This window comes from Rattus norvegicus, chromosome 2, assembly GCF_036323735.1.
Source record: "Rattus norvegicus strain BN/NHsdMcwi chromosome 2, GRCr8, whole genome shotgun sequence".
Taxonomy (NCBI): Eukaryota; Metazoa; Chordata; class Mammalia; order Rodentia; family Muridae; genus Rattus; species Rattus norvegicus.
This window is the reverse complement of record NC_086020.1, coordinates 21,998,164-22,011,473: the sequence shown is the minus strand read 5'-3', so window position 1 is coordinate 22,011,473 and position 13,310 is coordinate 21,998,164. Positions and strand designations below refer to the sequence as shown.

Sequence of the window (13,310 nt, the reverse complement as noted above, 5' to 3'; positions counted from 1 at the left end):
GTTGTCTGTGAACTTCAACACAGATTTGTTATTTCACATATGAAACACTAACATAGTGGCATCTGCATGAGCATACCAGAAATTTGATATCATAGAAGACACAGGCAAGATCATTAGAGGACTGATAAGCATTGCATATTGAAGTTATATATAAAGCATAGAAATTCCTAAAGGAGCACATAAAAATTCTTTCTAACATGCCACAATGGACGTGTATTTGGCAGGATTAACTTACAATACATTGCATTTACAAGTACTATTTGATTAAGTTATGACAAAACATTAAGCTTGAGTAAAACTCTTACATGTGTTGCTCATATGTGAAAGTAATTTGTTAAAACCTTAATTTAGAAAGGATGAGCAATGAAGGAAATTGAGAAGACAGAATGGCTTCCCTTCTGAAGAGCTATTGCTCACAATTGATGCATTACATTTAAAAACACAACTAAATTAATGATTTCAGAAACCTCATTTAAGGACAAAAAGTAGTCTATATATCAACAGCTCAAAAATCACCATATACCTTTTTATCCTTTTATAAAACATTAATCAGCTTCTGGTTCCCGCCCACAGGGACAAATGAAAGCCAACCCCTAGGAGCAACTTCAGGCCCAAGACCAGAGGTAAGACCAACTTTTCTGTTCCAAGTGACCTGCCTGGTGGACTCAGGACACAGAAAGGCAAAATTCCTCTGGGACTGGACACTTCCAGTTTATAGCTGGCGCTCGGATCTCGCTGATCCTGGTCCACAGTTCCCTGCTCCCAAACCATGTGGGAGAGAGAGCAGGTCTCCCAGGAGTGTGGGCAATCCTGAGACTTCAGGGCAGGAGAGACTGCCACTTCTGCCTACCTTTGCCCACATCTTTGACCCAAGAGGAAACTGTATAGTACCTCTTGGTGTGGGAAGATTGTAGCAGTCAAACTGTAGGAGCCCTGTGGTCCAGACTGTGCCCGGATCTGAAAAGAGCCGGTCAAAAAGCTCCCTGCACCCAAATCCCGTGGGAGGGAGAGCTAGACCTTTAGAGGAGCAGACATGCCTAGGAAACCAGAGGAGACTACTCTCTGCCCACATTTCTGACTCTAGAGGAAAACACCTAGCGCCATCTGGGTCCCCTGCACACAGGGACTTAGGAAAAGTAGGGGCAGGCCCTTCTGGTTTCCACCCACAGGGACAGCTGAAAGCCAGTGGACAGGAATAACTACATGTCTGAGAGCAGAACACTCTGTTCCCATAACTGGCTGAAAGAAAACAGGAAAACAGGTCTAGAGCACTCCTGACACACAGGCCTATAGGAAGGTAAAGCCACTATCAGAAATAGCAAAAGAAGTAACACCAGAGACAACCTGATGGCGACACGCAAGTGCAGGAATCCAAGCCACAGAAACCAAGACTACATGGCATCATCACAGCCCAATTGCCCCACCAAAGCAAACATTGACTATCAAAACACACCAGAAAAGGAAGAACTAGATTTAAAATCACATTTGATCATGATGATGGAGGACTTTAAGAAAGACATAAAGAATTCCCGTAGAAAATGCAGGAAAACACAAGTAAACAAGTAGAAGCCCTTAGAGGGGACACACAAAAATCCCTGAAAGTATTGCAGGAAAACACAATCAAACCGGTGAAGGAATTGAAAATGGAAATAGAAAAAAATGAAGAGCACAAAGGAAGACAACCCTGGATATAGAAAAACAAAGGAAGAGACAAGGAGCCGTAGATACAAGCATCACCAACAGAATACAAGAGATGGAAGAGAGAATCTCAGGAGCAGAAGATTCCATAGAAATCATCAACACAACTGTCAAAGATAATGTAAAACGGAAAAAGCTACTGGTCCAAAACATACAGGAAATCCAGGACTCAATGAGAAGATCAAACCTAAGGATAATAGGTAAAGAAGAGAGTGAAGACTCCCAAACTCAAATGAACAATAAATATTTTCAACAAAATCATAGAAGAAAACTGCCCTAACCTAAAGAAAGAGATGCCCATAAACATACAAGAAGCCTACAAAACTCCAAATAGATTAGACCAGAAAAGAAACTCTTCCCATCACATAATAGTCAAAACACCAAATGCACAAAATAAAGAAAGAATATTAAAAGCAGTAAGGGAAAAAGGTCAAGTAACATAAAAAGGCAGACCTATCAGAATCACACCAGACTTCTCACCAGAGACTATGAAAGTCAGAAGATCCTAAACAGATGTCATACAAACCCTAACAGCAAACAAACGCCAGCACAGGTTACTGTATCCAGCAAAACACTCAATTAACATAGATGGAACTATGTTAATTGTCAAGATATTCCATGACAAAACCAAATTTACACAATATCATCTTTCTACAAATCCAGCCCTACAAAGGATAATAAATGGTAAAGCCCAACACAAGGAGGCAAGCTACACCCTAGAAAAAGCAAGAAACTAAACGTTTTGCAACAAAACAAAGAGAAGACAAGCACACAAATATAATCTCACATCTAAATATGAAGATAACAGGAAACAACTATAACTATTCCTAATATCTCTCAACATCAATCGACTCAATTCCCCAATAAAAAGATGCAGATTAACAAACTGGATATGCAATGAGGACCAGGCATTTGGCTGCCTAAAGGAAACACTTCAGAGACAAAGACAGACACTACCTCAGAGTAAAAGGCTGGAAAACAACTTCCCAAGCAAATGGTCTGAAGAAGCAAGCTGGAGTAGCCGTTCTAGTATAGAATGAAATCGATTTTCAACTAAATGTCATCAAAAAAGTTAAGGAAGGACACTTCATATTCATCAAAGGAAAAATCCACCAAGATGAATTCTCAATCCTAAATATCTATGCTCCAAACACAAGGGCACGTACATGCATAAAAGAAACCTTACTAAAGCTCAAAGCACACATTGCACCTCACACAATAATAGTACCCCACTCTCATCAATGGACAGATCATGGAAAAAGAAATTAAAGAGAGACATAGTCAGAGTATGAACCAAATGGACTTAATAGATACTTATAGAACATTTTATCCTAAAACAAAAGGATATACCTTCTTCTCACCACCTAATGGTACTTCCTCCAAAACTGATCATATAATCTGGCACAAAACAGGCTTCAACAGATACACAAAGATAGAAATAATCCCATGCGTCCTATTAGACCACCATGGGCTAAAGCTGGTCTTCAATAACAATAAGGAAAGAACACCCACATATACATGGAAGTTGAACAATGCTCTACTCAACGATAACCTGGTCAAGGAAGAAATAAAGAAAGAAATTAAAGACTTTTTAGAATTTAATGAAAATGAAGGTACAACATACCCAAACTTATGGGACACAATGAAAGCTGTGCTTAGATGAAAACTCATAGCTCTTAGTGCCTACAGAAAGAAACAGGAGAGAGCATATATAAGCAGCTTGACAGCACACCTAAAAGTTCTAGAACAAAAAGAAGCAAATACACCCAGGAGGAGTAGAAGGCAGGAAATAATCAAATTCAGAGCTGAAATCAACCAAGTAGAAAGAAAAAGAACTATACAAAGAATCAACAGAACCAAAAGCTGGTTCTTTGAGAAAATCAACAAGATAGATAAACCCTTAGCCAGACTAACCAGAGAACACAGAATGTATGTGCAAATTAACAAAATCAGAAATGAAAAGGGAGACATAGCAACAGAATCAGAGGAAATTCAAAAAATCATCAGTTCCTACAGTAAAAGCCTATATTCAACAAAACTTGAAAATCTGGAGGAAATGGACAATTTCCTAGACAGATACCAGGTATGGAAGTTAAACCAGGAACAGATAAACCATTTAAACAGCCCCAGAATGCCTAAAGAAATAGAAGCAGTCACTAAAAGTCTCCCAACCTAAAAGAGCCCAGGTCCAGAGGGGTTTAGTGCAGAATTCTATCAGACCTTCATAGAAGACCTCATACCAATACTATCCAAAGTGTTTCACAAAATTGAAACAGACCGATCACTACTGAATTCCTTCTATGAAGCCACAATTACTCTTATACCTAAACCACACAAAGACCCAACAAAGAAAGAGAACTTCAGACCAATTTCCCTTATGAATATTGACGCAAAAATACTCAATAAAATTCTTGCAAATCAAATCCAAGAACACATCAAAAAATAATCCATCATTATCAAGTAGGCTTCATCCCAGTTATGCATGGATGCTTTAATATACGGAAAATCATCAATGTAATCCACTATATAAACGAACTGAAAGATAAAAATGACATGATCATTTCATTAAATGCTGAGAGGGCATTTGACAAAATTCAACATCCCTTCGTGATAAAAGTCCTGGAAAGAACAGGAATTCAAGGCCCATAACCAAACATAGTAAAAGCCATATACAGCAAAGTAAAAGTTAACATTAAACTAAATGGAGAGAAACTTGAAGCAATTCCACTAAAATCGGGGACTAGCAAGGCTGCCCACTCTCTCCCTACTTATTCAATATAGTTCTTGAAGTTCTAGCCAGAGCAATTGGACAACAAAAGGAGGTCAAGGGGATACAGATCAGAAAAGAAGAAGTCAAAATATCACTATTTGCAGATGACATGATAGTATATTTAAGTGATCCCAAAAGTTCCACCAGAGAACTACTAAACCTGATAAACAACTTCAGCAAAGTGGCTGGGTATAAAATGAAGTCAAATAAATCAGTAGCCTTCCTCTACACAAAAGAGAAACAAGCCGAGAAAGAAATTAGGGAAACGGCACCCTTCATAATAGTCCCAAACAATATAAAATACCTTGGTGTGCCTTTAGTCAAGCAAGTGAAAGATCTGTATGATAAGAACTTCAAGCCTCTGAAGAAAGAAATCGAAGATCTCAGAAGATGGAAAGATCTCCTATGCTTCTGGATTGGCAGGATTAATATAGTAAAAATGGCCATTTTACCAAAAGTGATCTACAGATTCAATGAATCCTCATCAAAATTCCAACCCAATTCTTCATAGAGTTAGACAGAACAATTTGCAAATTCATCTGGAATAACAAAAAACCCAGGATAGCTAAAACTATCCTCAACAATAAAAGACTTCGGGGGAGAATCACTATCCCTGAACTCAAGCAGTATTACAGAAGTGGTAAAAATGCATGGTATTGAATAGAATTGAAGTCCCAGAAATGAGCCCACATACCTATGGTCTCTTCATTTTTGACAAAGGAGCCAAAACCATCCAATGGAAAAAAGCTATCATTTTCAGCAAATGGTGCTGGTTCACCTGGAGGTCAACATGTAGAAGAATGCAGATCGATCCATGCTTATCACCCTGTACAAAGCTTAAGTCCAAGTGGATCAAGGACCTCCACATCAAACTAGATACATTCAAACTAATAGAAGAAAAATGCAGAAGAGTCTCAAACACATGGGCACTGGAGAAAATTTCCTGAACAAAACACCAATAGCTTATGCTCTAAGATCAAGAATCGACAAATGGGATCTCATAAAACTACAAAGCTTCTGTAAGACAAAGGACATTGTTGTTAGGACCAATCGTCAACCAACAGATTGTAAAAAGACCTTTACCAATTCTACAACAGATAGAGGGCTCATATCTAAAATATACAAAGGACTCACTAGTTAGGTGGCAGGGAGACAAATAACCCTTTAAAAAACGGGGTTCAGAGCTGAACAAAGAATTCACAGCTGAGGAATGCCAAATGGCTGAGAAGCACCTGAAGAAATATTCAACATCTTTAGTCATAAGGGAAATGCAAATCAAAACAACCCTGAGATTCCACCTCACACCAGTCAGAATGGCTAAGGTCAAAAACTCTGGTGACAACAGATGCTGGCGAGGATGTTGGTGGGATTGCAGACTGGTACAACCATTCTGGAAATCAGTCTGGAGGTTCCTCAGAAAATTGGACATTGAACTACCTGAGAACCCAGCTATACCCCTCTTGGGCATATACCCAAAAGATTCCCCAACTTATAAAAAAGACACGTGCTCCACTATGTTCATAGCAGCCTTATTTATAATAGCCAGAAGCTGGAAAGAACCCAGATGCCCTTCAACAGAGGAATGGGTACGGAAAATGTGGTACATCTACACAATGGAATATTACTCAGCTATCAAAAACAATGATTTTATGAAATTCATAGGCAAATGGAGGGAACTGGAAATCATCATCCTGAGTGAGGTAACCCAATCACAGAAAAACACACATGATATGCACTCATTGATTAGTGGATATTAGCCCAAATGCTCGAATTACCCCAAATGCACAGAACACATGAAACTCAAGAAGGATGACCAAAATATGGATGCTTCACTCCTTCTTAAAAGGGGAACAAGAATATCCTTAGGAGGAGATAGGGAGGCAAAGTTTTGAACAGAGGCTGAAGAAATGCCCATTCAGAGCCTGCCCCACATGTGGCCCATACATATACAGCCACCAAACTTGATAAGATGGATGAAGCAAAGAAGTGCAGGCTGACAGGAACCAGCTGTAGATCTCTCCTGAGAGACACTGCAGGAATATGGCAAATATATAGGCGATTGCCAGCAGCAAACCACTGAACTGAGAATCGGATCCCCATTGAAAGAATCAGAGAAAGGACTCAAAGATGTGAAGGGGCTTGAGACCCCATATGAACAAAAATGCCAACCAACCAGAGCTTCCAGGGTCTAAGCCACTACCCAAAAACTATACAAGGACTGACCCTGGGCTCCAACTGCATAGGTAGCAATGAACAGCCTAGTAAGAGCACCAGTGGAAGGGGAAGTCCTTGGTCCTGCCAAGACTGAACCCCCAGTGAAAGGGATTGTTGGTGGATGGAGGTAATGAGGGGAGGATGGGGAAGGGAACACCCACATAGAAGGAGGGGGAGGATTTAGGGGAATGTTGGCCTAGCAACCAGGAAAGGGAATAACATTCGAAATGTAAATAAATACCCAATTTAATAGAGATGGAAAAAAAACATTAATCATTCTTCCAATTAAACACTTACCAGCACCAATGCTATCTAAGCATGTGCAGTGGATAGATTACATTCCCATAGTAGAGAGCATGAAAAAATACTCCTATTCTGGAAGTTTTTCCTTGCACAATGCCAGAAAAATAAATAAATTATAGAAGTTGTCAGTTTATTTTTCCTCAGAGAGTCTGGATTTGTTTTGACATGATAAAAATTAGATATCCACTTGAAGAAGTGGTCTCAGAATCGACAGAAAATATATCATCGAGAGAATAAATCAATGCTAGTGTGCAGGAGCCTTTAAGAAGACATCTTAAATAAAATGATGGATGGATGTTTGCTCTGAAAAAAATCACAAATCTATTCATGTAAATATATTTATTTCATTTTTGCCTTTCTAAAGAAATTTGCCGTTAGCCATTCCTTTGTGTGTGTATTTCTAGAATATAAGCATCTGTCTAGGTTGCTATTTGTGTGTATAATATTTCTCATCTCTACATGTTTTATGAATCATGAATAATCTTCCTTATAATCAGAATATCTTAGAGGTGACTTGGATACTTAACAATTTTAAATATTTTATAGCCAATTGTCAAAATTAATTTGTCTTTATCCTAGTATATCCTAAGGAAGGTAATGGATATTTTTCATGGTTTATTCATACTGTGAATTTGAAAGTACATGTATTATTATTTTTTTTGGAATCTTGATCGTTTACACACACACACACATATACATTTAAAATCTTACTCATAATTTTTAGGCATGAAGTTGATATTTAATGACAAAATTCCTACCTAATATGCCTGATACCTAGAATAATGATTTTAAAATATGTAAAAATTGGCTTTCTATACTGAAGATCAAATACATACTGTACAGAGCAAAACGCATTGCTTGAACTTCCTCAAAATCATTATCTCCATGTGACAAGTCATTATAATATAACTTCTACATGCCAGGATCCACTATTGTATTTGGCTAGGTACTAGGGTACAAACTGAGAAAGCAAACAGACAGCCATTGCAATATACCAGTCATTCTGAAGCTATCAATCTAGCATCGAGTTACAACTTCAAAACTACTTGATATTACTATGGTGAGGTTATGGAGGAATCACATTAAAAACAGAAGCCTTATCTTCTATGGATTTCCTTCTTATTCCAGTCATGCATAACCAATCCAATACTAAAATATTGAGTGGAAATTACAGAAAAAAATATTTCACAGTTCTTACGTAGCAACCATCCATGAGTGTTGCCATGGGCTTTTGAGCTGGCATATACTTTGCTCAACACATAAGTCACGTCCTTGTTCAGTGTGTATCCTGTGTGCTACCTGCTCATTAGTTATTAGTTATATCCCCTCACTACTATGTTGAAATTGTTCTAGGAAGTTTTACATTACTTCCAAATTATATCCAAATACAAGAATAATGAAAAGGAGGCACCCAAGCACAAAATGGGTCGGGTTTAGTTCTTTGAATAATTGACAGTACTTCTCAAAGCATATTGGGAGATATCTATATACAGATTCAGTACGATCTGTGGTTGTAGGCCTCTGTAGGCATCTGGAAAGGCATTCAACCTTGATAATGTGAGACTAATGTATATAGGAGATCCTAGATTAGATGTAAGTAGGGCATAGCCAACAGACAAGCCTTTCTACAATAAGCGACATACAAAGCTCAGCTGAAGGATCTGGTGTCAGACAGCTGATGGTTTTTTTGTTTGTGTGTTTTCCTTTTCCTTATTAAGAATAAATTCATAACAGAATAGGGAGAGCTGGATGGTGTTGCGTTTGAGGAACTTGAGGAAGTTAAAATGAGTATTGTTAAAGATGAATAAGGGCAAAGTAGGGAAAGATTTTAGGCTGTATTAGAAATCTATATTTTATTCTTAGGCCTAGAGAAAGCAATTGAAAATTGCATTTTAGCATACACACATAAGCATTTTCCAATCCACATACTCACATATTATGATTAAAGAAACATAATTTTTTTAAAGCATAAGAAGAGAAACTAAGAAATTAATGAACTTCAAGAGGAACACAGAAATAGTGGCTTAGATCTTAAAGTGACAGTGAGAATTGGGTTCTTACTGTAAGGCTTGGAAGAATGGTCATAAGTTCAAGATGATATAGCCTCCATTTCAGGAGCTAGAATCACCAGTCATTGGTAAGCCAGTTAATCAGAGGCCTTGGTTGGCATGGATAAGAGAGACATTAGTGAAAGCAGAACAAATAGATGAGGGGTGGTGACAACAAGGAACATTTAACAACCTCGGGAAAGAGGAAGATTGCTGTTATTTTATTCAACTTAAAGATTAACTCGAAGAAACAAGTGATGTCTTCAGGGCCGGAGGCATCTGATGTTTGAGTACAGGAGAGGCTTCAGGAGTACATCACATACAATCACTAGTTACATACGTGATTAATGTAGTGCTATTGGCTAGATGAGAAAAGCAGTTTGGATGACATAGTAAAAACAGAAAACACACCCCTATCTAAAATAAAAATAATAAGAGAAACTCATATATAACTACTCATAATGTTTGTAACCTAAATAATAGTTCAAGCAAAATTTAAGGCAACTAAAGAAAATTCGACCATTTCTAATGGTGTGACTATGATATTATAAAACTCAATGAGACAACTGAAAAAGAGTATTAGAAACTTCAGGTGACTGTAGTAAGGACAGATGAAACTTGGTAAGGGTTAGCATTTGTTGTTTAAGTGGTTTTTATTGTTGTTGCTGTTGTTGTTGTTGTTGTGTTGGTGGTGGTTTACAGACCTACCATGGTTTATCACAAGTTTCTAAGCTTACTGATCAAGTATGAAATCAAAGTGGAGTTCATGTACATCAACCTGTTTATGAAATTCAGCCATCGTGTTTCTGTTGCCATAAGAGACATTAACAAAACTATGTATGCATAAAGGTATCTTACAAATAAAGGTATTTCAAGAGGTCTGTTTTAAAAGGAATTAGATGTTAATTTTCGTTGCAAGTTGTAAACAGACTCTGCAGAATCTACATTTTTCTTGTATAAGCTAATTGTGTGACAGTGTACTCAAATTATCTCATTGCTTAGCAACCACAGGTAAAGAGATACTTTGTCGTGAGTCATGGTATCATGAGACTCCCTGCAGGACAGTGGTATGATTTCAATGTCTTTGGATTCTGATATTAATTTTTAAAAATCAAATACAAACCACAGAACAGATAAGACATAGAAGGTAGATAGTCTCAAATTATATCCAGAATGTTCAGGGTGTTCTGGTACAATTTACCCATCCAACTTGCCCACAGCCTTTATCTACAAGTCAATGTTGAATGGATACAGGCCAGAGAAATGAATTCATATGAAATTTCTGTTTACTTAGTTTGGCAAAGTCAGATACGAAAGCATATTTAAAATTTTCTAAAATAATGATTCTGACTTCAGCTAGCAGCTCAGACATCATTTAAGGCACAAGATTGGTGGGTGATGAAGTAGTTTCATGCTGTTACCTGTAACCATTGTGACTGGTCATTATGGCCGGAAGTCCAGGCGTTCACTTTGCCCTGCTTGTCCAGCCTGGCTTTCCTCGGTTCCCAAGTGAACATGTCCATGTTGAGTGTTCTGAAGATGCTGGAGGCGGTGATCTGGTAGTCTTGTATATGTCCGGATTTCATCCCCAAAGGTTCTGAACAGCCTGGCAGAATGAGAAGAACTCTATGAAGAAAACAATTTATCATCCTGGAACTTTTCCTTGTTCATTTCAGATTGGCAAGAGAAGATGGAGCATAATGCTATTCATTCCCCCAAAGAGAGAACATCTAAATTCAAAAAGGAGCTATAATAAGAAATAAATCTGGAATAAAATAGAAAAACAAGATAGCCAATTCAAGCTATTTCGTCTGAATATATTTTGGAAAAATTGAAAACAAGACAGACAATTCAGACTACTTTTCTGTGATAGATGATTTTGCAAATTGAAAACATTGCTGAAATGCTCTCTCCTGTCTCATTACTGGAAGCCTCAAGACTGTTCCTTAGTTTTCGACAATTTTATTGTCTCATGGAGAATGGGCCTTTTCTCATAAAGTATATTTGGTTTTCTTTTATTTGTTTTCATAATATCAACAGTGGAAATTCCCCCAGTATAGAGTCATTTTTGTAAATTGCGGCACACTCATATTCTAAACTGACCAGCATTTTGTTGTCTGAGAAATAAGCACTACTCCTATAATTTAGATGCAGTACCTCATCTGTAGTCATGCTGGCCTCTACTATAGCAATCTTCACTTAGCCTTTCAGTGGTAGAAAGAAAGGTATGTGCTGAAATCCTCAACACTAGTTTATATCATTTATTATTCTGGCCTAAATATGGTTTATTTCAGAAGGGAAGAAGGGAATCTTCATTCAGTATATACCATGTGCCAGTCAGTGTACAGCTGTGGAATTGGAAAGTAGAAAAATGATTAAGATAGATAGATAGATAGATAGATAGATAGATAGATAGATAGATAGATATAGACAGACAGACAGACAGATAGATAGATAGATAGATAAATAGATAGATAGAATGATTTATAGATAGAATGATAGGATATATCTTATTGTTATAAATAAAAAATTACATATATGTGTATATATAACCATTATTATTCTTTTCATAAACTCTTAATACTAAATAACATTGAGTACTTCCATATTTTTGGAAGATTAACAAGTTTACCACATGTGTTTCCAATTGTGTTACAAAGTTTGGATTTATGTGGTATTAAAAATATCCGTGTTTGTGTGTGCTAAAAGGTTACCTACCAGGTTTGTCTAGGAGACATGAGTCTTTCATTGTATTGTCCAGTAAGCCAGTCTTTCTTTTAAAAGCTGTTACATTTTTGCCAAGGAATTAGAACTTCTCCAGGCCATACCTTCTTTGCATATCCTATTGGTCTTTCCTTCAGTGGATGTGTGGTCTTATACCTATTATATATTCAATTTATGTTTCAGTGTTCAAAGTGAAGAAGAGAAGATACCTTGGACAGGTATAAATTAGTTGGTAAACTACCAAGTATTTAGAAACATTGTTGGGATAATCAACATTCTATGAAAGTTAGCTCCTCTTATTATCTCCATAAAACTCATTCCAGCAGAAACTGGAATGATAAATCTCCCAGAATCAGTGCATCAGTGACTGCCTACTTGGTACTGCTATTCAACACATACTGCTTGATGTGTAGGATTTAAAAGAAATCATGGAACTCTCCACTCATATTAATCCACTTTATCTAACTGCTGTTTGCCCTAGTCAATCTGAATCAGTTGTTTTTTTCCTGTGGCTTCTCTGCTTAGTCTGTATCTGTGTCTTTATTTCCACTGCCTGACAAGAAGTAGCATGGAGGGCTGTTTCTTCGTCAGAATCTTATTGAAGAGACCTGTATCCTAAAGGCAATGGTAAAAAAAAGGGTCTAAAACTAAAATGCAAATTCTGACAGAAAAAAAATTCCCTAACAGGGAATCCAAATTCCACAAAGTTCTAATACCCATGATGGCATGATATTTGTCTTCAGACAACTCCAAAGTAAGATGCAGTCTGAACAAAAAGCTTCTGAATTCTCCTACTTAGATCTTGCCCTCAAACCCTGATGTAGACTTATCTTTGTAACAGTTTTGGTTAGCTTGCAGAAGATGTACAATAAAAATAATAAAAATAATAACTTATTACTCCTTTGTGATAAAATAACTGAAAAAATCAATACAAAAGAAATGGATTTGATTATTTCTTTTTAATCACATAATTACTTTATATCTATTCTGATGGCCAGTACATAGCGATGAAAAAGTGTTAAGTAATAATTATTAGTTAGAAAAATGGAAGAATGAGTTTTATTTCTCTAATTATTAACATGATCTATTTCCTTCCAAATGTAGCAAGTTATCTTTCAGACAGTGCAAAAAATGTTTTTTCAAGTGTCCAAATAGGATTAGTTACTTCCAGGTAAGGTTAAAGACCTAAGGCTGCTGAAAACATTTACAGAGACTTGGCCTTTCCAGTATTGTACACCCTTAAAGAAATATCTTAGAATATTATAAAATACTATGTCAATGTTTATTTCTAAGAATCATAGCTAAGTTATTTAGCAATGGACTTAATATCTCACAAATTTTCTGTCTCATTCATGTGATTTTGTGAATACAAAATAACTTTTACCAGTATGAACTTTGTGTGCGTGTGTGTGTGTGTGTGTGTGTGTGTGTGTGTGTAAAGTATTAACAACGTATTAACATAAGCATTGATTATCTATGGTGAAATTCTCCTTTTTAAAAACAGTTGGCAAGATAGATTGTTCTCTGCAGCCAAGTTTAAAATCAATTTGTGG

General features: G+C 36.8%; 1 protein-coding gene across 5 annotated transcripts in view; it reads right to left on the bottom strand.

Moving 5' to 3' along the window:
• The window catches only part of Edil3 (EGF like repeats and discoidin domains 3), a 514,777-nt gene that overhangs the window by 128,907 nt on the left and 372,560 nt on the right, over positions 1–13,310 (bottom strand). For all 5 annotated transcript variants that reach the window (XM_039103424.2, XM_039103422.2, XM_017591169.3 and 2 more), the window contains one exon: positions 10,455–10,639. In XM_039103424.2, coding sequence (XP_038959352.1) covers positions 10,455–10,639 — 185 coding nt within the window. The remainder of the gene's footprint in view (positions 1–10,454; positions 10,640–13,310) is intronic.